Source organism: Chanodichthys erythropterus, chromosome 1 (genome assembly GCF_024489055.1).
Source record: "Chanodichthys erythropterus isolate Z2021 chromosome 1, ASM2448905v1, whole genome shotgun sequence".
In the NCBI taxonomy this organism is placed as follows: domain Eukaryota; kingdom Metazoa; phylum Chordata; class Actinopteri; order Cypriniformes; family Xenocyprididae; genus Chanodichthys; species Chanodichthys erythropterus.
The window spans coordinates 11,238,091-11,264,544 of record NC_090221.1 but is presented as its reverse complement, the minus strand read 5'-3'; the positions used below and the strand labels follow the sequence as shown (position 1 = coordinate 11,264,544).

The window sequence follows — 26,454 nt, the reverse complement described above, 5'->3', positions numbered from 1 at the left end:
ATATAATATAATATAATATAATATAATAATACAATATAATATGAATAACTCAAATAGGGAAGCCATATACTTATATTTAATCATTTATTTGGTGAAGCTGTCTCTGAAAGAATAATTGCAGGTATATTTGAATTTCATTAAATTTGAATTTAATCACATAAATTCAAATACTGCATTATGTTTGTTACCTTAATGTAGGTTCAATTCACATTCAGGAATGAACAAAAATTTAAAAGGCATTCTTGGTTCTGAATGGTGCATATTCAGGATTCATTACTAATGTAAGAATGAAACTCTTGATTTCAGTCCCAGGAAATTAAACACCTACTTAATCTTTGTAAATTGGTGAGAAGACAGATGAGACCACATTTTATCTGCTAGTAGAAAATGACTAACACACTTGTCTTGCAAATGGCCTGAACAATACAGGCATTTAAATGAAGACATTTTATGTTCATGTAGCAATTACCTGAACATCTCTTTTAATCATATTTATTAAAGCTGTCTGAAAAAAAAAAAAAAATGATGGGACACACATAGAAATCTCACCCGTATTTTGCTGTCTGCTCCAGGATATTCTTTTTCCTCCAGAGCTTCCCAGCGCTGGTCAAATTTGGACACCAGGGGGTCATCGAAATCCACAATCTGAAAGCCTGATACATTGGCTCCACCATATTGGATTTTTGAAAGATCTCCATCCACAAAACCCTGAAAACATGACATGTTGTTCTCAGCATTTTTGCTTGTTACATTTTCACAAAGTCATATGTTTTTCTTTGGTAGTGTTGCATTTCAGATCATTTACCAGGTTTGCTATGATGTAGTGATATCCCTTCACATGCCTGCCAATAGTTATCACCTGCAAAGAGAATAATAAAAATCATCAAATTATTGAAATAAAAAGAAAATAAAACTACACTTAACATCTAAGCCATTATAAACATATTTAATACATGACAAGAGAATGTGTACTGCTCCACACTGCCGTCAAACAGATGGACTACAATAAAAGCAGCGTCAGAAGTTTGTGTGTTCTAAGGGCAAGGTGCTTGTGATGTGTATGTGTATGTGCAAGTGTGTGTGTGTAGATAAAGCTATATTATAGGGCCAAGATCAGTTGCATTGATTTTGGCGGTTGGTTAAACACACTTCTGCAGGCCTTAAATACAAATCAATAGCTCTTCCCTAAGGGTGCAGCGAGTGTATATGAAAAACCCATCTCATGAGGACTTTTCTGCCCGCTAACGATATTTGTATGTGCAGTCTAATTAGTGATTCATAGTTATGGTAAGTTCTTAGTTGCTTTCTTTTTTACTTTTAGAATTATTATATAGACTTGAGATTTATATAAAGACAAACATTTCTTTTGGATTGTCACTTTTTTTTTTCTTTAAATGTTCATTCTAAAAAATGTTGGGTTGAAAATGGACAAACCCAGCGATTGGGTTGTTTTAACCCAGCAGTTGGGTTAAATGTTTGTCCAACCTGCTGGGTAGTTTTATTTAACTCAACTATTGTTTAAAAATTACAGTATTGCTTACTTAAAATGAACCCAAAATATCTTGAAAATTAACATTTATTAATATTTTTAATAAATGAACATTTTAATTTCATTTTAGATTCATTTTAAGTCAGCCATACAGTCATTTTCGAACAATAGTTGGATTAAATAAAACTACCCAGCAGGTTGGGCAAACATTTAACCCAACAGTTGGGTTAAAACAACCCAATCGCTGGGTTTGTCCATTTTCAACCCAACTTGTGTTGTTTTTAGAGTGTTCTGACGTTTAAAAATTTGTGGTTGGTAATATGTTTTAATGTTTTTGTTTTCTTATTTTCACCAAAAAACTATTTTTTCTTTTCTTTTTTTTTTTTTTTATCATACATACAGTAACAACAGTAATATTGTGAAATATTATTACAAAACTGTTTTCTACAATATATATGTAAAATGTATTTTACTCCTGTGATGGCAAAGCTGAATTTTCAGCATCATTACTCCAGTCTTCAGTGTCACATGATCCTTCAGAAATCATTCTAATATGGTGATGCTCCTCAAGAAACATTTCTGATTATTATCAATGTTGTGTTGCTTAATATTTTTGTTGAAACCCATAATACTCTTTCAGGATTCTTTACTAACAATATATAAGTTCAAAATAACTGCATTTATTTGAAAAAAATGTCACTTTTGATCAATTGTTGCATTGCAGCTAAGAGGGAATAAGACTTTTCTAAACCAGCACATTTTACGCCTTGTCAGTTTCGTTGTTTTTAGTGAACATATTGCAGATTTGTGAGCTGAAATGTCAAAATGTATATTCCATAAATACTATTTAGTACATGTTTTGATGTTTATACCTGCTCCATGATGTCTTTAACTTTGTCTTGCTCACAGTCAAGGATGACTCTACGCTCCTTCTTGGTTTCTAGGTCCTGAAAGAGCGAGCGATATGCTTCATCCTTTCTCTCATCCTTCATGTTGCCCACGTTGATGGCGGTCACCTGCCATTTCTTCTCTGCTGCTGTGTCCAGCACAACTTGGAGTGTGGTAAGTCCTGATTATGAGGAAAAGGAACAAATTAGGTTACATAATAATGACTTCCAAAGCTAAAAGGTCAAATTAGGCCATTTATAAAGGCTTTTATAAGTGACTTAACAATAATTTGTTTCTCTACAAGCGACTGTTTTGCAACATTCATAGCAAACAGCAATCCAGGGGTAATACATGATATGATAATTGTCTTTGTTTTTATTTAGTCACTTTTTTCCATTTCTTTCCATGCTTAACAGTGCTTCAAACCATTCAGAGTTGCCAGTTACATTATTAATAATACTCCATGGGGGATTTGATACAGATAATAAGACTCTAAAATTGGAATTTTGATTTCTGTCAGTCACAGGGGAGGTAAACAACTAAAACAATCAATTAAGTGTGACGGCATAACAGCTACAGCGCTTGTAGTCAATGTGAGTGAGTGTCAATGTGAGTGAATGTTTGTTTGCTAGATGCATATTTGATTTTCAACATTATAAAACTGTATATGTGAAGTGGTTTCACCTATTGAATTAATCATGGGTAAAATCTCAGGGAGTGCAAAGCACAGTGGGCTCCCATGTTTAACCTTTGTTAAATGTGTGTCTATGAGACATGCGGATCAAGGCTTACAGCTATTCTTGGAGATAAGTGATTAAAAACTCGTTAGTAAGGGCCATTAGCGCTAACAAATGAGATGATAGCATTGAAATGCATTGTTACTCCAGCACACTCCAAAATCACTTCTAAATCTAGGAAATCCTGATGTGGGTCACTTAAAGACTATGAAGCAAATGAGATGATAGCACTTTTGTTCATTATTGTTCCAGCACACTCCAAAAATCACTTCTGAAACTAGGAATGCCTGATGGCGACACAGAAACAGAATATTTAGCCATTGAAATACAGGCAAATTACAGACTTAAAAGTACTTTTGTGACTCCAGCATCAAGACAATGTTAAAAGGGGTTAGTTAACCCAAAAATTCATCTTTGGGACAAAAATTACGATATTTTTTTGAAGAAAATGGGTTTCTGAAGAACACAGGCAGGAACATCATTTCACCTTTTGAGGTCCAGAAAGGTAAAAGACATTGATAAAATAGTCAATGTGACTAAAGTGGTTCAACCTTAATGTTATGAAGCAACAAAAATACTTTTTGTGCGACTTTATTCAACAATTTGAACTGTTGTCATAAGCAGTTGACGTAGTGAATGCAGTTCAGCATTCAAACACGGATGCACTGAACTGCATTCGCTTCATAACGTTAAGGTTGAACCACTGTAGTAATGTGGACATGTCTTTACTACCTTTCTGGACCTCAAAAGGTGCAATGACGTTCCTGCCTATGTGTGCTTCAGAAACCCTCGGATTTCATCCAAAATATCTTAATTTGTGTTCCGAAGATGAACAAAGGTCTAAAGGGTTTGGGACGACATGAAGGTGAGTACTTAATGACATAAATGTAATTTTTGGGTGAACTAACCATTTAAGGTGATGCATTTAAAAAATAAATGTTTATTTTATATTAGTAATTTATTTTCCTAATTTTCTAGCTGTTTCCTTAACCATAGATTTGTAAAAATCTGTTTAATATTGTAACTATTTAATATTGTAACTCATACTTAAGCAAAATAAAAAGCAACAACAAAATAATAACAATAATTATGTTTACACAAAACCTGTTTTCTAAATGTAATTTATTCTTGTGATTGGCAATGCTGGATTTTCAGCAGCCATTACTTCAAGCTTCAGTGTCACATGACCCTTGAAAAATCATTAATATGCTGATTTTGGTGCTCAAGAAACATTTCTTATTATTATCAATATTAAAATCTGCTTAATATTTTTATAGAAACCGGGATACATTTTTTTCAGGATTCTTTGATGAATAGCACAGCATTTATTTGAAATAGAAATCTTTTGTAATGGTATAAATGCCTTTACTGTCACTTTTCATCAGTTTAATGCATCCTTGCTGATTAAAAGTATTAATTAAAAAAACTCTTATTGACTCCAAACATTTAAACAGTTGTATATTTTTATTCTTTTTATTCTTTTATTTTATGCTTCATAATCTTGTTACATAAGCATGAGTGAAACCTTAGTGAATAATGGCCCAATAGTCTATTTTTTCCCGGTGTGGGGTCTCCCTCATTGAACTGTGATGTCAACTATATTACATAATCTCATTGTCTCTCTATAAGCACTACGCAGCTGGAACTTTGTAGATCATCAGAGGTGTTAGGCTGATTTAATTAGCCATCCCAATTATGCAGAGGTTATGGATGAGTCTCACAGTCAGGGAGAATAAGTCTTTGTGCACAGCCAATCCTTTATTGATTATATAAGACACTTAAACATATAGCAAACCACTAAAACAAGATAAAGTACAATGAAACAAGGAGCAGTGACTGTCTTTAATATCCTTCAAGATCAAATCCAGACAAACATCTCTGTTGTTGTTTTTTGTGAAGTATAAGTCCCTGATGACAACACACCACCTAACTAGAGTGTTTGTGAGGCTGTATGTGTGTGTTTGTCAGTGTCGCTTTGGGTCCCTTGTCTCATGCTTTCCAGGACCACGGACAGCGCCACAGCAGATCCACATGGGCTGCAAGCAGGGTGATGAAATAACCCTCAGCTGCAGTCACTTCAGTGCTCATCAACACTGAGCACAAAAGGGACGCTGGCATCTCTGTCAGGTGGGTGATGAAAAAGTATGTAAAGAGATCAACTGTCCTGCAGAAAGCAACCAACGTCCTGTAAGAATCCACCGTGTTTTCAAATCCACGTGACTGAACGAAACACTAAGCTGGAATCTTCACACAGTTTACATAAGCACAACAACTACCACCCTGGCCACCAGTCACTTTCATTTCCACACTTTGTGGATTAAAAATAAAAGCCTTTCTGGGCTTATAAATTATGAATTTGTTTCCTGCTAAAGTGCTCAGTATCAGGCTTGAATAAACTCTTGATTAACCCATCAGCAATTTCTTTACTAAAACATAATATATTCAATGCAACAACAAGTGTGTATGCCTCTATCTGTGACGGTTATCTGGGCCATTGGAAAATGCAGTGGTCTACAGACTTATAAAATGAGCTCACTTTTTTTAGAATTCATATTCCGGTTCGGTTTGATAGTTACACATTTTCTAGGGATTTTTAAAACTATTTTACCAAACACTTGGGACTATTGACAAGAAGATTTTTTTTTTTTTTTTTTTTTCGTACATTTTTACAATACTGTTCAAAAGTTTGAGGTCAATAAATTTTTTTTTTTCAAATAAAAATATTTCTGTTACTTTTATTTAAAATTGATTAAAAGTGACAGTATTTATATGCTGTTCTTTTGAATTTTCTATTCATCAAAAACTCCTGAAAAAAAAAAAAAAAAAAATATATATATATATATATATATATATATATACTGTATGTATATATGTATATAAAGCAGTGCAACTGTTTTAAACTGATAACAACAAGAAATGTTTTTTGAGCAGCAAATCAGCATATTACAACGATTTCTGAATGATCATGTGAAAATATATTAAAATATAAAATAGGGGTGTGCGATATTGACAGAAATTGATATCTCAAAATTTGGGGGGATTTTTTCAATAACAATAATTAAACAATATTTTGCTGATTGTGTTTTTGTGCTGGTACCTTAGCTGGTGTAGGCCTGTCATGGATAAATAATAATAATAAATAAAACTAAAACCGCCAGTAGGTGGCAGCAAGTCCCTGTCTTAATGAGTGATTCATTGAATCATTCATGCAAACAGTTCATTCAAAAAGGCTGCTTTATTTAGAAACGTCTTTATAAATCCTTATGAATGGTATCAATCTTCATCATAGACTCAAATGATTCATTCAAAAACACTGATTCAGGAACGAAACACACAAGTGTTGCTCTGAGATGCACAACAATTCAGCTCTGGCTCTGTATGGAACTATTTGGCGAAACAGAAAAAAAACAGACAATATTGTGTCTAAAATGTAACTCCCTCATGTTAAGTTCTTGCTTGTTGAACTGCTGTATATAAAACAATATCACATTTGTGATCACGCTCATGCGTTGATATTTGGGAAAACAGTGCTCTTGCTTGCATGATATTACTTAACTATATCATATTTTTTGCTTTCATAACTTGGATTATAGGGGCAACTGCTTTCAAATAGGCTTCATCAAGCAGTGAATGCTTTTATATAATAATAATAATGTCAGCTCGCATGTTTTTAAAACAACAATTTTGATATTGTCGTCGACGATTGCACACCCCTGATATAAAATAGTTGGTCTCACTTTATATTAAGTGGCCTTAACTACTATGCACTTACATCAAAAACTAAGTACAATGTACTTATTGGGTTCATATTGAATTGCGAAACACTTTTTCTGCTATTGAATTGGGATACGGGTAAGGATAGGGAAAGCTTTGGTGGTATGGGTAGGTTTAAGGGTAGGGGTAAGGTGTAAGGGATGGGTCAACAGTGTAATAATAAATGTAATTACAGAAATTAATTACAGATGTAATTACATTCAGGTGTTTTTAAAATATAAGTACAATGTAAAAACATGTATGTACACAATAAGTGCATTGTATCAAATGATTAATTTAAATGTAAGTATATAGTAGTTAATGCCACTTAATATAAAGTGGGTCCAAATAGTTATTTTAAATTGTAGTAATACTTCACAATATTAAATTTTTTTAATGGATTTTTGATCAAGTAAATGCATCCTTGGTGAGCATTAGAGACTTTTATTATTATTATTATTATTTTTTTTTTTACTAATCTTACTAACTTTAAACTTTTGAAGAGTAGCGTATATTATCAGATTAGTATTTAAAACCAGATTCAAGTTTTTGTATTTAAACCTTTTTTTCTTTAAAAATACAAACAACTACTATAATACAGAAACAAACACACATACAGCTTTTATTTGTTAGTATTGCTCTTTAATAGCCCTTTTATTCATAGTCACCTTCTTTCAAATGATCAGTCAACAAATCCAATATGAACACCACAAGTGCCACAATGGTCGCAGACACAGATGTACCGCTATAAACCCGCTCACTCACAAATCATCAGTCAAGTAATTTCGAGTACATTCAGTTTAGACACGACCAAAAAGCGATGTCTGAGGAAGTGTGTCGTTTATGTTGCACTGATTTAAAACTAATAAACTCTGAAAATGACGTTCTACGTTCTCTAATTCTCCCTGTGTTTCACATACCACAGTATGTACATCATCTGAAAATATAAGTATCCTATTCCTATAAGATGCATTATGTACCCTCAATCTTCCATATTATTTGCACAAATGGAGGAGTGAAATACTGGATGTGGAGTTAAGTTTGCATTTATGTCAAAACGATCTCACCAGTGGAATGCATCATGACCACAGGCGCTGTGCTGCTGCTCTCACACTGTAACGTTAATAACACACACAGCACAATGGTTGCCATGGGAATGCAGCGCCGATTGACCTAATTAGTATGACAGGTGATGAAATATGCACCTTGACGCACGTTTACATACCACAGACACAACCACACAAATCTGAAATAAATCATGTAGATCCATCCCGCAACAAAAGCAAACAGTCACGAATACATGCATGCAAAAGCACACACAAAGAGGATTTTTTTTGGTGGGAACGTTGGGTTATGTATACATAATTAATTTTAATAAATTATAAATGACACATTGTGTGCATACTGATCTTCATCACAGGAAAGTTAAAAGTAGCAACCTCACAGTTAATAAAACGTCCCCATTAGAGACATTTATGACACCACGGTCCTTAGAGAGACACATCAACCATTCTCATTTGTGCCACAAAGCTCTCAACCTCCGCAACCATCAAAGAAATGGGAGGGTGACACAGGAAAATGAGTAAGACAGAAAGGGAGACTGAAAAAATGGAGAGTGAGAGAGACAGACACACTTGAGGCAAATGAAAAGCTGAGAAAAAAAGGCCAGTGGGTCCAACAAACAAAATGAACCTTTAATAATTCTGTAGCCCACAGGATCCTGCCACTCTTGCTTAAGGTGCAAACTGAGTTTTATTGTAGATATGCCTTTTGACAGGCTATACTCCCTTAATATCCTTAAAATATGTGTGACTATTCAGAATAAAACAGCCACAGTCTTATCTGTACCATTCAATGTTGTCAATGATTATTGTCCAGGGCCCCATGCATTTTAACTGACAACCCTAAAAAACACATACGCACTGATATTTTTTTAAAAATCTAGAGAAATGGCTTCATCCATAAGTGATGATTTTGATAAAATAACAAAGCTGTCCCACAGTCAAGACACACATTGAGTCCTATTAAAAAGTAAATCTATTATTTCTCTTCGGCCCACGCATCTCATTGTTCATATGGTGTTGAATAATGCAGTGCAGTGCTTTACCTCGGTCACTGTCGTACAGGTAGGCGAACTTGTCCCATTTGTAGTACTCAATGAGACTCAGGAGAGGACCTTTGATGTCTGGTCGCATCTGAATGATAAACTGCTGATTTCCATCCAGGGGAAAGCTTGGTGTGATGAAGGAGACGTGAAGTGTCCCGCAGAACGACGTTATTGTGTTCACTGACTTCTTGTCATAAAATCCAAAAATAGCATAAACTCCTCTTGAGAACTGAGAACAGACTGGAAAAAAAGAGAATAGATAAGAATCTGATAGAAAACTCTAGAATATCATTTGTAAAATCAGTCCCCCTTTCCTCAAGATTTCTAGAAAAAAATTGAAATTATATAACTACTATAACTAACTAGTACAACAGTCATTATGGGAGTATAAATTGAAGTGTTTTCAAGAATTATGTAAAATAGGATTTTGTAAATTTGTATTAATTTTTCATCTTCAACAATGTGACTCATTATTGTTTGATCTCAAAATATAATCCTATAAACAACAATGCAATATTAAGTGGTAAAATAAAATAAACATTACAATCTAATCTTTAGGTATATGACTCTATACATCAATTTCTTTTTTTTTACATTGAGTTATTATGTTACTACATTATTTTTATTACATCGTTTCGTCTCTATATATACCAAAGTGGTGCATGGCCTAAAAAAAAGATGAAAAACCCTGATCTACAATTTTTAAAACCTGAAAGCCTCCAGCACAAATAAAAATCTCATTCGGATCCACTCATTTTTAAAGTTCTCTAATGGGCTGATGAAATGAATTTGAGATCTGAGCATCGTAAACTTCGTTGTTCCTATATGATGTTAAGTCAGCAGAAGCAATAGATGAAGACTATTACTGAGGGATTGCATAATCAAAATTATTGATGAAATATGCATTGCAATCAGTGTAATTAACTCAGGGCCTTTGAGTTATGAAGACTTGCCAACCAAATGATGCCTTTATGATTGATCAAAATGTTAAATTAGTAAATTAAAAAGCCATTTACTAACATTTTTTTTTTTTTTTAACCACTGCCATATTGGTCCTAATGTCTGGTCAGGCTTAGGAGTATATACAGTAAGCAAGAGCAACAATATTACTAATGGTTGCTGGCACCCATGCCATGCATGAGTATAATTCACCTCATATATCAAGATAACAAAGTAGCTACTAAAGTAGTGTGTCCTCATGTTCACAAGATGGTACAACGTACTATAACTGGGCCACCTCTATATATCACTGACCATCTGGATCTGAGCCTCTGGAATTTTTCCTGCTTGATCCCTTCCCCCACTCCACCCACAACAACAGTTCTATTTTCGTTACCACCCCCAACCCGGACTGTCGCTATTTCCCAAGACACCTTTCTGCCTGTCACCTCCATGTATACATTTTATACAATGAAAGCTGCCTGGCATGTGACAGATCATAAACCAAAAGTGAGCAGCTGCTCTTTAGACCGGTCCTTAATGAGTATGTTACTCATCAGCACTATTAGTTAAACCATTTATGAACATTAAAAGTTTCTTATCTCTAACCAGTTTCAACATTTACATTGATCTAGCAAAGGGTCAAGAAGAGGCCAGGCTATCTGATGGGTCAGGTCAGGTCATCTTGTAAATGGTTAATGAATCAACAAAATGTGGCATTTTGAATTAGGTTGCTATCTTGGCCAGTGTGCTGATGCTGATGCAAGCATACACAGCAAAATTGTATAAATATTAAATACAAATGTCATCCGTAAGACCTGCTTTTAATATTTTCATCTACCACATCAACCCCATGAATACATTTTTCCAGCCATATTACAACAAAATAGGTGAGAAAGAATGTCAAGTGCAGATAAAGATGCACTTTTGAATTGCCTTTCCTCAGGCTATTGCTGAATAAAATAATAGGACTGGTTCTTTACAATGCTACCAATTATTGCCTGCAGTCAACCTCAATACATGCTTTCTTTAGGGGAACTGTTCTGGTCTCTAGTATGAATTTAAAGGGACAAAATGCAATTATTCTAGTTACTCTGTAAAGGGCAGATTGTAATAGCCTTAAACTTTTTTATTATGGCTCTGTAATTACTGTTTCCTAATTAGAGTGCTGAAATGTTACATTTACCAGAATTTCTCAATATCGGTCCACTATTCAGACTTCCCCTGTAAAGAATTGTTTGAGTTAATACAATAATGGCAATTGGTTTAATCAACAGAAATTTAAATATTATATTATCTGAACCACATTAATTATCTAAGTTGATTTGACAAAAGAAAAAATGTTCTAAAAACAAACCACGGAAATGTTCTTTTCCTAAGAACTTACAAAACTATATTTTAAATGCATTTGCTATGTACAGTATGTTTAAAAATTTTTCTAACAAAGAATTTCTGTCCCACTTATTATTAATATTTTAATTATTATTATTATTATTATTAGGATTTCAAGTTTTCAAAGTTTCTCAAATTGAAGAATCTTCTATGTAACCCATATCTCAATATGTGCTATGTAATGAATAGAAACTTGAGACTTGAGTTCATTTAAATGTTTGTATGGCCCAGTCATTCAAGTGTGGAAGAACAGTTGATGTACGTCTTATTAAAGTCTTTTAATCAAGAGCAAGATTGCCACCATATATAGAGAGCGAATGAGAGAGCCAAGAAGCCATTAATGACACTGTCACATATGACTGCTTTTCAATGGCACAGTCATTAGCATACAGAAACAACACCAAAGAGTAAAGTGTGTGGATAAATTACTCCAGGCTGTTAATAGCTCTGCTTATTTATTTCATTTCTCAACATTATTATTTTTTACATTTAATCGAAGAAACACAATAAAGTCAGATCTGTTTTAAATGATGTATAATTTGTATGCGTTCTGTTTTTAGTCACACTTTAGAATCCAATTCTCATTATTAACTAACTATTAACTATGACTTTTGCCCCAATAAACTCCTAATTACTGCTTATTAATAGTTAGTAAGGTAGTTAGGATTAAGGGGTGAAGAATATGGTCATGCAGAATAATTGATATGTGCTTTATAAGTACTAACAAACAGCCAATATCCTAGTAATATGCAAGCTAATAAACAACTATTTAATAGTGGAATTGGACCGTAAACTAAAGTGTTACCCAATCTTCTCTTAAAGGCACCATGAAATCAAAATTGACATTTTTAAAAAAAAAAATTATGGAATATATCATTATTGTTTTTTCAAAGATTCATGTGCCTTTCATAATCTTTAATCAAAATAACTTATCTCAGCATGAGGGCGGAACAACCTGTCACTTACATGAGATCACAGCAATAGCAAACCACAACCATCCAATCAATTCCTGATGGACAAAATTAAGTACCGTCCTACATTTTTTCTTGCTCGAGACGTGGTTTCACTTGGATTTATGTCACAAAAAGAATTGTGTCTTGCTGAATTCCCTTTCATCTTTGAATCTCTAGACTACAAGGCAATGAGCTATTGTTACTTTTTTTGTGAACTTTAGGTCTTAAAGAAACGGTTTGTTTACCCCATAACATTCCAAGGTCTTCACAGGGTCCATGTAGTTCCAAAAAAAAAAAAAGATAAACAACTGTTTTTCTTTTTTTGGAGCTTGGCAAACCTGGTCACTATAAACCATTGCTGTATGACGAGTCAAAAAACAAATCTTACTTTCATTCTCCACAGAAAAAATAACAGCGAATGGGGTCAAAACAACACGAGGGTCAACAAATAATGACAGAATTTTCGAATGTTTGTTCTTGCCTTGGGCACAGAAATAAGTATGTCTTCTATGAAAATTATGATGGTCCAAACCCCAGATAAAGCTCTATATGGTCTCACTGGGCCTGATCACAGTACTGATATTAAATGTGTCCTCGTGTAATGAAAGCAAGGTAACCTTCAGAGAGAGAGAGAGAGAGAGAGAGAGCAGAACGCCTGTAGTGGTATATTTAGCTGTCCTCATTAGTTGGCCTTATTTTCTTCTGTCTGACACATTCTGTTCTATAGGGCTTCCATTTCCTGTACCTGCGATCAAGTTCCTGCAAAACGTGTTCATTGATGGACTTGTGAGCTGACTAAGAACAACTACACGAATAGAGTGCACTATTGACATTATTTTCCAGCCTCCATGTTATGTGTCAGTCACCTTTGATGAAATAATTATATTAACTAGAATGAAAATTGGCACAATACTGTGCAATACATTACACGCATGGCACAAATAACTTATTTACACATGGATAAATTCCATAGGTGCCACACAAGAGCATTAAACTCCCCCTTAAGTCCTCATTATCGCTTCTAATTTGTTGTTTACTCATTTTCTTATTTGTTTGTTTATATTGACTGAGAGCGTGCACAGTAAGTCTAATTAAACGTTGATTTGTTAGCATGATAATTTCTACTGTTCCTCCTCCTCTTATGTGTCTGACATTACAACGTATTGCACATGACACCTTATCTCTGCTTGCCAAATCGTTTCAAAGGGTTTGTGCTGTTAGCAAGCAAAATTGTTGTTCTCTTTTTATGGTTGGCAGTACATTCCTCTGTCACTTTTCACAGCATGATGTGCTAAGGATGTGAATGCTGAAATGGCTGGTTTTGGTCAGGTTTAATAGGCTCTGACTGTTACGGTCTGGTCCTGTGTGTGTTTAAGTCCGTATGTGTCTCTGTGTATAAAAAGCAAGTTTATCTGAGCAGACATGTCTGAGCGGACACATTCCTGCTATTGGTTTAAGAGGAGCATTGTGGGATGGATGTGGTTCTCACAGTCTCTTCCTGCAGCTGCTCCATGGAAACACAGAGAGCCTCAGTCCCCAGCAACCCTCATGTTTACAGAGACCGGATAGAAGCATGCTAAAAAGATAGGGGGAGGTAAACCAAACAAAAGCCTGACCTAAAAGATCTGATTTTAAACACATGGGGCAAAAGTTCAAACACATTTTAACATGGCATCTTTCTGGTTCAAAATATAATGCTCTCTATGAAATGAACAAATGATATTAAAGTTATGCGTGTATTTTTTGATGCTCAATTATTTTCACCTATCTCAATAAAAGGGGAGAAATACACCAGTGACACTAGCTCAACCATTGGTGTGAGTTTGGGGCGGGGCTTCCTCAGTATTCAGCCAATGGTAGTCGGGGAGTTTTCAGGAAACCTAATAGGTTGTTTGCACATGACGTCACAGCAGCAGCGCGAATGAGTCTGGAGGGCAGGGAGTGATTTTTCTATATAGGAATCCTATTAAAAACTTGAAATTTGTATGCTTTGCGTCATTTATGGTTGCTCAAATCGATAAAATCGAGAACCCAGAAGGTGTTTATATCGTTTACATAACTTATACCGACAGAAAATCAAAATACTGCCCTAACTACACTAGTAGACTTCACTATATAAACAAACACAAACTAGAACTGAACACGGCGTGACGGCAGCTTCACATTCACTCCTCGATGGCAATCAAGTCTTTCAATTCAATGGAAAAGTCGCTCATCTTCATAACATAAAGATCACGTCCAACATATGTTGTGATTTTCTGTTTATACCTTTCTAAACCAGCACAGAAAGGACTTTTCTCCATCTCTTCCATTCTAATTTTCACGGCTTGCCCTCCACCAGTATTTCGCGCGTCACCAGAACCACGTGATTGCAAACAACCTATTAAAAAGTCTTCTCTCTCCTTTTTTCCCTACTTCCATTTGGTGACACTAGTGGTACAAAAATTACACGCATCACATTTAATAGACTCCTTGGGACCAAGGAACTTTTTTTGGGTGGAAATCATTATGTTTTTATTAAACTTTAAAAGTTTATAAAATATTAATGTAGTACCTCATTTAACATGGCCAGAAAGACAGTTTTCTGTATTCTTATATTAGATTCTCTTCTTTATGAGAAAAATAACTCCTCTGGATCAATGATACAGTAATATACTAGCAAAAAGTCAATTTAAATGTTCTACTGCTTTATAATGGTTCAGTTTCTGTTCATTTGTTCATTTTAAATTTGTAAACCAGCATTATGTACGTATTTACTATTTATTAACAATTTTAATTAGCTTTTATTTTTTTATATTTTCAGTTTTCATTTCTCTATTTTGAGTAATTTTGTTTTGTGGTTTTGCCATGTTTTTATCAATTTATATTTATTTAGTCTTAGTAATTTTAGTACTTCAACTTAAACATATTATATTTTAGTTTTTTTCTTCATTTAAATTTATAATTAAATCGAATACTTATATTTTGTTTCAGCTTTATTTCAATTAACAAAAATCACTTAATGGTTTAAGGTTAACAGTATAACACTGGTGCTAACTGTCTAAATAATGTTTTTTTGCTTGTTTGTTTGTTTTTTAGCTGATTTGAGGACAAGATCAGTGAATTCCGGTACAAATAAAAGCCTGAATGCAAGTGCGTATGACAAAAAAAGACAATGTGAAAATTCTGCAAATGGCTGGATGAAGAGAGTTCAGTGCACTGGTGTGTCACAGCATCTAATAAGGTTCTGTAAGTAACTCGGAGTCAGAGTCCAGTATAATAAACACATGAGACTTGATGTTTGCTCATTATTGACGTGCTGTTGCCATAGAAACAGCAACAGCCAGACATTCAATGGAGTGAGAGGGAAAGCTGAATGTTTCAAAGGCTGTGAAACAAACTTGAAAAATGATTAAATATGAATCGAGATCATCATCATTTTGTTTTATAACACACCTAGCAGTGGGAAAATCATTTTAACACAAGGACTATATAAATGACATGTGTAGACACAAAAAGCACTGTTCAATAAGTAGTTACATTTATTAATAATAATTAGTGGAATAAACATTTCAACATGGCACATCCAATCAGAATTAAGAATCAAAATCCTTATTTTTTTTAATAATAGTGCTTTTATAATATTTGTAGTAATTATGTCATACTGCTATCAATTATACCGTGAGCTTTTATAAATAACGCAATTGTCTTTGTAGATTGAAAAAGCAAAAGCACTTCGGCGGAAGTTAATATAATGCATTCTGCATGAATACCGGCACAGCTTGCAGACTTTCAGATACTGTTCTGAATCCACTTCTGAGATTTCCTGATCAAACATGCACACTGTAACCACTAACTGAGAGAAACCATGATTAGTCATGCTTAATTTCAGTCTTGAACACTTTATATGGATTACAGCAGGGCGACAGCGATAGATGCAATTTCCATTATGTAAATGCAACCCTTTAAAGGAACCCAGCATCTCCATGGTGACCGTCGAATAGAGCGTGTATCTTTCCTGTGTGTATGTATGTGTGTGTGTGTGTTGAAGTTGATTTCACACTCTGGCAGGACAAATCATATTCCACCCACACATACAAAAACACACACACGTTCATTCTAAGGGAGTTCTCGGCGGCAAGTGTACAAGCTTAGGAGCAGATAGATAAACCACAGGGTGTTAGAAAAGTCTTCCTATAAGGGGGAAGCTCATCACTATGGAAACAATGGCACAGTCTGGAGCACAGGCTGTGAGGGATACTAGTTGGAAGTCTCTTCGTTTCCTGTGAAAAAGATCCAACAATGTCCATAAAATATGCACATTTCAAGTTTTAGGATTATTATCTCAGAAATGATAGTGTTTGTTTGGAAAGTATGTTTTATTTACTTATTTATTTTAATTTCATTATTATTATTTTTTTGTTTGATTAGGTTATTGAATGTACCTTATGTAACCTAAGCTCAGGTGCATTCAATACAATATTTTTAACTTGGAACTGTCCCCAAATTGTGCTATTGCTTTTTCATGATTTTCTCTAGCATTGCACATATATCTCAGTTCACAATTAATCGTAAAAAAAAAAAAAAAAAAAATGTGTTCTTGATTCAAACATCCAAACAGTTTTTAATGACAATGATTAAGGTAAGCTCCTAATTTGGGGGTCATTAATATTAATATATATATATATATATATATATATATATATATATATATATATATATATATATATATATATATATATATACAGTAGGCTATATGTTCATCAATGCTGCATTTATTTGATTGAAAATACAATAAAACAGTAAAATGGTGGAATATTATTACATTTTAAAATAACTTTTCTATTTTCATATATTTTAAAATAATGGGGAACATTTTCAGCATCATTACACCAGTCTTTAGAATCACATGATCCTTCAGAAATCAAGAAACATTTCTTATTATTAATAATGTTGAAAACTGTGATACTGTTTTTACTGTCACTTTTGATCAGTTTGATGCATCTTTGATGAATAAAATTATTAATTTCTTTAAAAAAAAAAAAAACCAAACATTTAAACATACCATGTGTCTACTAACCCCATTGATTCGTACTGTACGATCACACTGGTATGCTTTGAAAATTAATTTCATTCAGTGCATTAGTATTGGTAATTTTTCAGTTTTTTTTTCTCTACATGTTACATAGTTATGCCAGTAGGTGGCGACAAGTGACTTTATGAGTTAAGTCTATGAGTGTTATACACAACAAACTTCCGTATTCTGTAAAACAGTTCGCATCGTTTCAGGTTCAGGTCTTTTGGACATGCTTCCTTAAATGGAACGAAGATGAGCCTGACTGATGTCCATCACATATGCAGATTGATATTGAAAATTGTTTTATTTTTCTTCTTCTCACTAACATTTAGATATTTAAATTGAATAAAAATCCAATGCTGATTACCTTAAAAGTCCATAGATATTGGCATCAGTTCATACTGCCATTAACCCTTTCTCTGGCAAGCTTATGCAATGAGACCTGTTTTCCTGTTGTATGACGTTCGGCATAAAGCCTATTGAATCATTCATTCAGTCGAGTCATTCAAAACCACAGCTTTATTTAGGAACAAACAAGTGACTGCCTATAGTGAGTCACTGAATCATTTATTCAGCTGATTTTTTTTTTTTTTTAATAAACTGAAGTGAAAAACATTTTGTTCAGAACCTCTGCTAAACTGCATGCTATTTTGTTAACTAGCCTAATGTTCAGGTTTTGTAAATCACTGGAAAAAAAACATTTTTCTCCAGAATTATGAAAATTTCTATTGCAAGCAAAAAATACTGATTCGCAATTAATCCAGAAGCGTGCAGCTCTAGTTCAAAGCTATAAACAATTGTATCCATTTTTATACATGGATCACAGGTGTGAACCATTTCTGGCCATAGTTGAATGGAGCACAGACTAAAAAATAGGCCAAATTGAGATGTTAAACAGTACCGACTCTCACTCATTTGTCATGATGAGATGATGGACTGGACTTAAGCAGAAATATGACAAAGCTACGCTGTCTCATGCGGCTCACTCTTAAATGTTCTTATTAGATGCCACACAATTACTGCTTCCCTCTGTATGAGAAGGCCAGAGAAAGTGGAAATCGAACTGTCAGATAATTTATGCAGCCCATTTCTGTTATGCAGCAGCAGCCAGAGGAAAAAAGGGCTTTTAATAGATGGGGGTCATCCCTGTGTGGGGTGGGGGATAAAAGTGTGAGCTACTGTACTGCACTTCACTGAAGACACCTTCCCAACACAGCCTCTTTCAATTGCAACAAGGAATTTTCATGTTTTTTCTTTCTTTCTTTCTTTCTTTCTTTCTTTCTTTCTTTCTTTCTTTCTTTCTTTCTTTCTTTCTTTCTTTCTTTCTTTCTTTCTTTCTTTCTTTCTTTCTTTCTTTCTTTCAAATTTAGTTTTCAGTAATTTCATGCAGGATCCATGCTGAAGAATTGCTGAAGTCCATTTTTACTACCATTTAGTTTACAAGTTTTTGGACAGTAAATAAAAGTTACTTATCAATTGCTTAGTGAAGTATAACAATGATCGGTTGACCCTTGTTTATGTAGATGAGCAATTTAAACCATCTACTAAAAAAAAAAAAAAAAAAATCACTTTTACCTCGGTGGAAAATATGTCGTTTAGCTGAGCCTAAAGTTTATTTTTTCCACGCATTAAGCCACCAAAATGGAAATATGAGGAACAAAATTGCGATGAGCCATATTGTGACAGGTGCAGTTTTACCTAGAGACAGAGTCATAGTATGTATTTTATATATATATATATATATGGTCAGTAAGTAGTTTGATGGTCAGTAAGAAATATTTCTGACTAGTAAATGTCCTCAATTCACTCTGCATTGGCAGGTGTGGCATAAAGTTTATTTTGAACCCTGACTTCAAATCATTCAGTTTCTAATGCTCTTTTACTGTTCCGTGCTTTTTTCTCAGCAGTGCAGCACTAAAGCCTTTCCCAGGCTGCTGTGTGACAGCCGGATCAGAGCGAGCAGTCCTGAGAACCCTGCTGTGTCAGGTAGGAAAAAACAGCAGGTCTTTTTAATTGAAAAGGGATTGAATCACCCAGTTAGCAGAGGATAGTCGAACGACTTATGTATGTACTGACAAGAGACAAGGATTGAAACACACGCAGCTATTGATCATGATCACGTAATTTATTTCCCACGGTTAATAGACTTCACACTCCCAAACCAGATTGAAGGATGTGGGAGAGGATATCAGCATAGGGTTCTCACTGTTTTTATGACTACTGGTATATCTGGGGGTTTCATTGTTGCAGCATTTAGTGAAGCACAAATGCACTGAAGCAAGATCCAACACTGGAACTGCTTCCAAAACCAGGGATAAATCCACACTGGATATCAATCAGTGCTCCCAAATGGAATTTTGTCCGCTTACATACAAATGAATGTCCTGAGAAAGCACTCAGAAAACATGAGTCCTAGCACATACAGAATTGATTTCACATTGAAATATTTTATAAATGTAAATATTTTGATATCCAGGCAGCTCAATCAGAATATAAATTTTTATTAGGATAAATATGTGTGTCTAAAACTAAGACATACCACTCAACTACCACTCAACACTTTACTAATTTATACAATCAGTGCTGGGTAGATTACTTACAAATTGTAGTCCTTTACTTATTCCAAATTACATGACAAATACTGTAGTTATTAACATAATCCATTACATTACATATAAGGTAATACAATCAGACTACTATTTAGATTACTTTTGACATAGCTCGTTTATTACATTGATTTCAATGGGATAATCCTGTACCATATTGATATAAAAAATACAAAAATATAGAAAATATAATTCATTCTTTGTTATCAACAATATGAAGTGCATTAAATATTACATTGCATCAGAGTTTCCCAGACTGGGGTTCATGATGGAACTGCAAGGGGTTTGTGAGTTTATTGAAAAGCTACACTCTAAAAAATGCTGGGTTAAAAACAACCCAAATTGGGTTGAAAATGGACAAACCCAGCGATTGGGTTGTTTTAACCCAGCAGTTGGGTTAAATGTTTGCCCAACCTGCTGGGTAGTTTTATTTAAACCAACTATTATTTAAAAATTGCTATATAGCTAGCTTAAAATAATCCCAAAATAGTTGGGAAATTAAAAACAAGATGCAATTAGAGACAACAGTAATAAACAAAAGGTGAATGTTTATTAATAAGCTTTAATATTTTATTAATATAAATTTAATAGTTTAATAATATAAATTTATTAATAAGCAATTTAATAAATGTTTATTGTTTAATAATTATTCATTGAACATGTTGAAATGTTCATTTCCAACATACTTTGGGTTAATTTTAATTATGCAATACAGTAATTTTTAAACAATAGTTGAGTTAAATAAAACTACCCAGCAGGTTGGGCAAACATTTAACCTTACCGCTGGGTTAAAACAACCCAATTGCTGGGTTTGTCCATTTTCAACCCAACTTGGGTTGTTTTTAACCCAGCATTTTTTAGAGGGTATTAAGTAATTAAATAATAAAAATGTAAAATGTATAAATCAAAATAAAACATTTACTAATAGGTAAAACTTTTTTTTTATCTGCATGTCATGTGACCATTACCAAACATCAGAGAACCATGAACTTAATTGTATTATTTATGATTTTATACTTGTTGACTTAAAGAGCCTATCTCATTAGAAAAAGGTACCTGTGGGAACTTTTCGCGAGTCGCAAAATACTTATCAATACGTACATAACTGCAGTTTCAATGTGAAATGTCCAGTTAGTGGTGCTAAAAGCATGTTATGTTTTTTTTTTTTTTTGGCGGAACAGATAAACGTGAATAGTGTATGTTTTTATGACTTCGGTTTTTATACGAATCACTGCCGTTCTGATTTGAAATTTTGTCCGGTGAGTGGCGCTAAAAGTTTTTTTTAATATAACGTACCACCAACACTACACCTAAACCTACCCGACAGAGTTAACAAAAGAAAATATGACATAAAAAGCATCCGTAATTGTGCCGTTTTAGTTTGTTTTGATCTCTAATTTTTGTCTCGTTTTTCCCCGGATTCATACCCAAGGCTTCCTTGTCCTAAATCCAACTCCGTATCAATTGAGCTACCGAGCAAGTTTATAATGTCAGAAAAGCAAAACATATGGAGCTTTTTAAACGATGCAGTCCAAAATGTATTCGTTTACAAACAGTGCACTTTGGTAAAAAGCGTTTTGAAGTCATAACATAATATTGTGCAAGGAGACGTAAAAAACAAGTCTTTATTAATCCATAATCTGACCGTGTAATCGTAACTGTGTATGAAAACAATTAAAAGTGCTTGCTGTTTTACTGCCTCTAGTGTTCATTTCTGTTGGAAACTGCAGTGATATGTACGTATTGGTACGTATTTTTGCGACTCGTGAAAACGTTCACATAGGTATGTCTTTCCATGAGACCAGGTTGGATTAAAGGTGCAGAAAGCAATTTCTCTGTTGATGTTTGAATTCACCAAAACAAACACACCCCTACCCAAAAGGATCACACCCCTATCTTGAGAGCTCCATCTCCAAATTCACAAACACATTTTAATGTGTTTGAAAGACAAAAGCTTTCCAAAGACAGTAATATGTGGTTAAATGACTCACTGAGTGATAAATAAAATAATACTTAAAGGGTTACTTCACCCAAAAATGAAAATAATGTCATTTATTACTCACAATTATGTTGTTTTACACCTTCGTTCATCTCCAGAACACAAATTAAGATACTTTTGATGAAATCTGATGGCTCAGTGAGACCACTATTGAGAGCAAAGCCATCGAACCTCTCAAGATCTATAAAGGTACTAAAAACATGTTTAAAACAGTTCATGTGACTACAGTGGTTCTACCTTAATATTATAAAGCGACAAGAACACTTTTTGTGTGCCAAAAAAAACAAGTTAACGACTTTTCAACAATATCTCGTGATGGCCAATTTCAAAACACTGCTTCTAAACTTTTCTAAGTTTCGAATTAGAGATTCGGATCTCCTATAAAATGGCTGAACTGCTGAAATCACGTGACTTTGGCGCTCCGAACCACTGATTCGATTCATAAAGCTCCGAAGCAGTGTTTTAAAATTTGCCATCACCACTGGTTATTTATTTTTTATTTTTTTATTTTGTTTATTTTATCTTAATTTGTGTTCCGAAGATGAACAAAGGTCTTACAAGTATAGAATGACATGAGGGTGAGCAATTAATGACAGAATTTTCATTTTTGGGTGTTCATCAGGAGATGATTAAATATGCAGTGTTGCAATGATGAGAAAACACTTCTTAAAAATGAAATGATTCCTGTAAATCCAGTTATAAAATGCTGTGTACATCTCATTTTTCAGTGATAGATAGGCTCATGACTAGTGGCTGTCTGTGAAACTCCACAAACCTGGAAGACATTCTAAACATATACGTATAAGCAGTAGGCTTTAAAAAAAAAAAAGAAGCAGTTGGGAAAAATCAGTAAATTATATAAACAATATACTACCACTGTGAGAATAACATGTAATTAATTAAAAAGTAACTGTAGTCTGATTACGAGTATTTTAAAACGTAATATAATCTAATTACAAGTACTTAACTTTTGAATCTGATTACATAATCTAGATTGCATGTAATCATTTGCTTCCCAGCACAAATGAGATGAAGATACAGTTTTCTTACCATTAATTTGATAATTAATCTTCAAGAAATATCAAGGGGCAGCAGACTCTTTATCTACAACTGATTTGTGTCATATTTTGTGTAATGTCAGCAAATATGCTCCAGATATATCTTCCAGATAGATAGATGGAAGGCCTAAGGAAAGCTGACAAGCACAGATCTGCTTACTTGACTCAAATATATGCATACAAATATGAATCATAAATCCAGTAAATTAGATTTTGAGGCCCTGTGCAAACATAAAGCTTTTATGTTTAAAAGCTAGGGTGTTTTATTATTCAGTCTAGTTCATTCCCATTTTGAATTTTTTAGTTCTGTGAAGTGAACAAGCAATCATGGTCAAATCAGAACCTGACATATATAACATTATCGTTGCAGCTAACACTTAACCTACCTTTAATTGTTACACCTTTTACTGTAAAACAACAAAAAATATGTAACTCTAACACTTCCTGAGAACATATTTCTCAGTGGTCAGTTTAAATCAATTTGAAGTTGGGATGTGACAAACAACAGTATTTACATGATAGTACCATCAATGCCTTTGCGAGTGGGTTGATTCACATCTGAGGATAAGTGCTAATAATACACAGCATCTTGCCAAAAGCTATATAGCTTCAAAGAAGAAGAGTCTCATTAACTGCATCTCATACTAAGGTAGCATATCTTGCAGTTTGTCTCATTAGAACAGCCATTTAACACTAAGCCATTCGCAGTATCTGTTCTAGAGTTGTCATACTTCAGTAACAAGAACATTCTGACTCATGCCTAACCAACAACACAGAACAAATGTCAGGTTTAGAGAGTAAATGTCTTCCGATCCAACAAAACTCATGAAGTCTTCCATATACCAGAGACCAAAAACCTGTGCTGCATTATGGATCATAGCATCAGCTGTGTTCTTCACATGCTTCATTTTAAGTAAAGCACACCATGAGCAAGTCTAAATTATATATATAGTGTGGTCCAGATTAAATACGACTGATGAACACATTCTCCCCAGTTGCTTTTAAAAGGACACACTAAACTCTATGGGAGAGATGGAAAACGATAAAGCAGTGCCTGTAAATGCATAGTGCCATCTAGAGGGTTTTTATGTTTGAGAAATAAAAGGAACGACGCCTGAAAGACCTATTGTTAACAGACAACACTCATCTTGGTAAAGAAATTGAGTGCTAAAGTACGTTTTTCCGTAAATATGCACTGCATATGAAGTAAAACATATGTGACCATCATAGAATAGAATGTTCTCATAAGGTTGTTATGAGAAAGTTCAGCAAATGATTTAGATATGTATGTCTTTTTGGGAAAATTATTGAAAAATTATTCTAACTAAACCTCTTGAAGAGACTTTCTTCAACAAGAATCATTTTTGAAATATTGCTTAGCAACAGCCCACTGAATACTTAATGAAATCCTTGAATATAAGTGATCCACTTAATAAAGGATTCATTTATTCATCATCTCATAAAGTTCTGTCCTGATTAAATCTAATGCAGGGATGCTCAGTAAATGTAAGAGAGGATTCTCATGCACTGGAAATCTCTTCTTTTTACTCTTTTGATCATTTCTAGATCAACAGGCTACTCACATTAAAACAGCAAATATGTGAACGCAGATCAACCATATGATATTTTATAGCCTATATACCGACAGAAAAAAAACTACAAAATCAAATATTGTGCTATAGTTTCAAATGTCTGGATATTTAACGATATACATTTTGCCTGCATTATGAACCTCTTGTGTTAAGCGGGTAGTTTATTCAGATAAATGGACATATAGGCACATATATATATTGAATTGAATATTCAATGAATAACGCAATCTGATTAACAATAAATATTAAAGAGCTTTGGAACATATCTTGGGAAAAATGCATAAAAAAATGTAATGAATTAATCACTCTTGCATTTCATAATAACTCATGCAGTTTATAACAAATATGTGACTGGAGCAGTCAATATTGACCAAATTTGCACATCTGTCATAATTCCATTCCTCCCTACTTTTGCAAAACAGCTATAGGTTATTAGAAAAATTCCCTTGGTGTTTGAAAGCATCCCTTAAAAGCCTATTATCCCATTGTAGCCAAACATAGAGAAAGGTGTGTATGAGTGGATAAATATATATTTTGGTCAAATTTTATATCCCCCCCCCCAACAAAAAAGAGGCCATAGGCGAAAAGTCATAATCCAGTTCAAAATTGTGGAATTGTTCAAATCCGGGTAAAAAAAAAATAGAATCCTATATATATTTTTCTATATATATATAAATCATATATTCTTTAATGTCAAGAGCTTGATTCTAATAACAAAAACGATAGTACTGGATAAGACAATGGAATGGTTAAGATGCTTCTGATTAAGAGAGCTCGTGTTCATCTCCGTTACTGTGGAAACCAACTTCACATCCTGCTATAGGCTACACAAATTCCTACCAGTAGCTACAATGAAACTTCAGCATTGCAAACGATTCATTAGAATTGACAAAATGTCTAAAAACGAACAGTTGTGAGAACTATGCAATCACATTTATCATTATAAAAAAGAAGACATCATAACTTACAGCAGTTAGTTACCGCGAAACTGTTAGCTACTTCCAGATTGTCGATGTGAGGCGTCAGTCTAAATTCAGCCGTTCCGAACTGAACCATTCCGATCCGAAACGCGCTGTATTCCTGATCAGCTCCCCTCGGAAACAAGCCCCCTGCACGACACACACCAAAATGTTTTTAAAAAATCATACAGTTCACATGAATTAAAAACATTTATTTACCAAAAATGACGCCCATATTAAACGTACCAATTTGAACACTTGGAGACCCTCCAGCTGACAACCCACATAAAAGGGAAATGAGGCAAATCGATAAATTCTTAAACTGTTGCATCTCCACGACAGTGTGTGTTTACCCACTGTATGAAGGAAGTATTTTTCGTTTACACAGTGTTTAATCAAATCCGTAACATATTGAGGCGTTGCTGGAGAATGAGAGCGGCTGCTGTCTGCAGGTGGTTCCTCTATCGCGGACTCCTGCCTCAGTCCCGCTTCTGGAGGAATAATGCAGATTTATCTCTCTCACACACTCTCTCTCTCTCTCCCTCTCTCCCTCCTCCCTCTATTCGCGCGCCTTCCTATGAGTTGATACCTTCGCTTCACTAACATCCAGGAACAGGAACACTGCATATAGGCTACATGGTAGGCTAACTGGCGACGAATGATAACGAAGAAGACACGTATTAAGGGACAATGATAAATGGATCTAAAACACACGAATTCTTCATTTTTGTGTTTATGTTGCTTTCATACATTTTTGAAAAACCTTTAAATCAAATAAACAGTTTGAATTAGAATAAATAGGTGTTGTAACCATCATAGCCGATAAAAATACTAAAATACCGTCCTTGCACCTTGAATACAGGTTTGAATAGGCTACTTGAACACATTTTCAAAAAAGTTTTCAAACATATTTTTCAAGGTTATTA

General features: G+C 34.1%; 1 protein-coding gene across 5 annotated transcripts in view; it reads right to left on the bottom strand.

The window, feature by feature from the left end:
- gria2b (glutamate receptor, ionotropic, AMPA 2b) overlaps positions 1-25,929 on the bottom strand; it is a 37,005-nt gene extending 11,076 nt beyond the window's left edge. For 4 of the 5 annotated variants that reach the window (XM_067379111.1, XM_067378894.1, XM_067378953.1 and 1 more), the window contains exons 1-6: positions 25,775-25,929; positions 25,538-25,678; positions 8,975-9,214; positions 2,362-2,558; positions 806-859; positions 550-708 (exon numbers count right to left, since the gene is read on the bottom strand). In XM_067379111.1, coding sequence (XP_067235212.1) covers positions 550-708; positions 806-859; positions 2,362-2,558; positions 8,975-9,214; positions 25,538-25,678; positions 25,775-25,859 — 876 coding nt within the window. In that variant the 5' untranslated portion in view covers positions 25,860-25,929. The remainder of the gene's footprint in view (positions 1-549; positions 709-805; positions 860-2,361; positions 2,559-8,974; positions 9,215-25,537; positions 25,679-25,774) is intronic. The other variant, XM_067379191.1, reaches the window with a different exon arrangement.
- Positions 25,930-26,454: the final 525 nt, after the last annotated feature.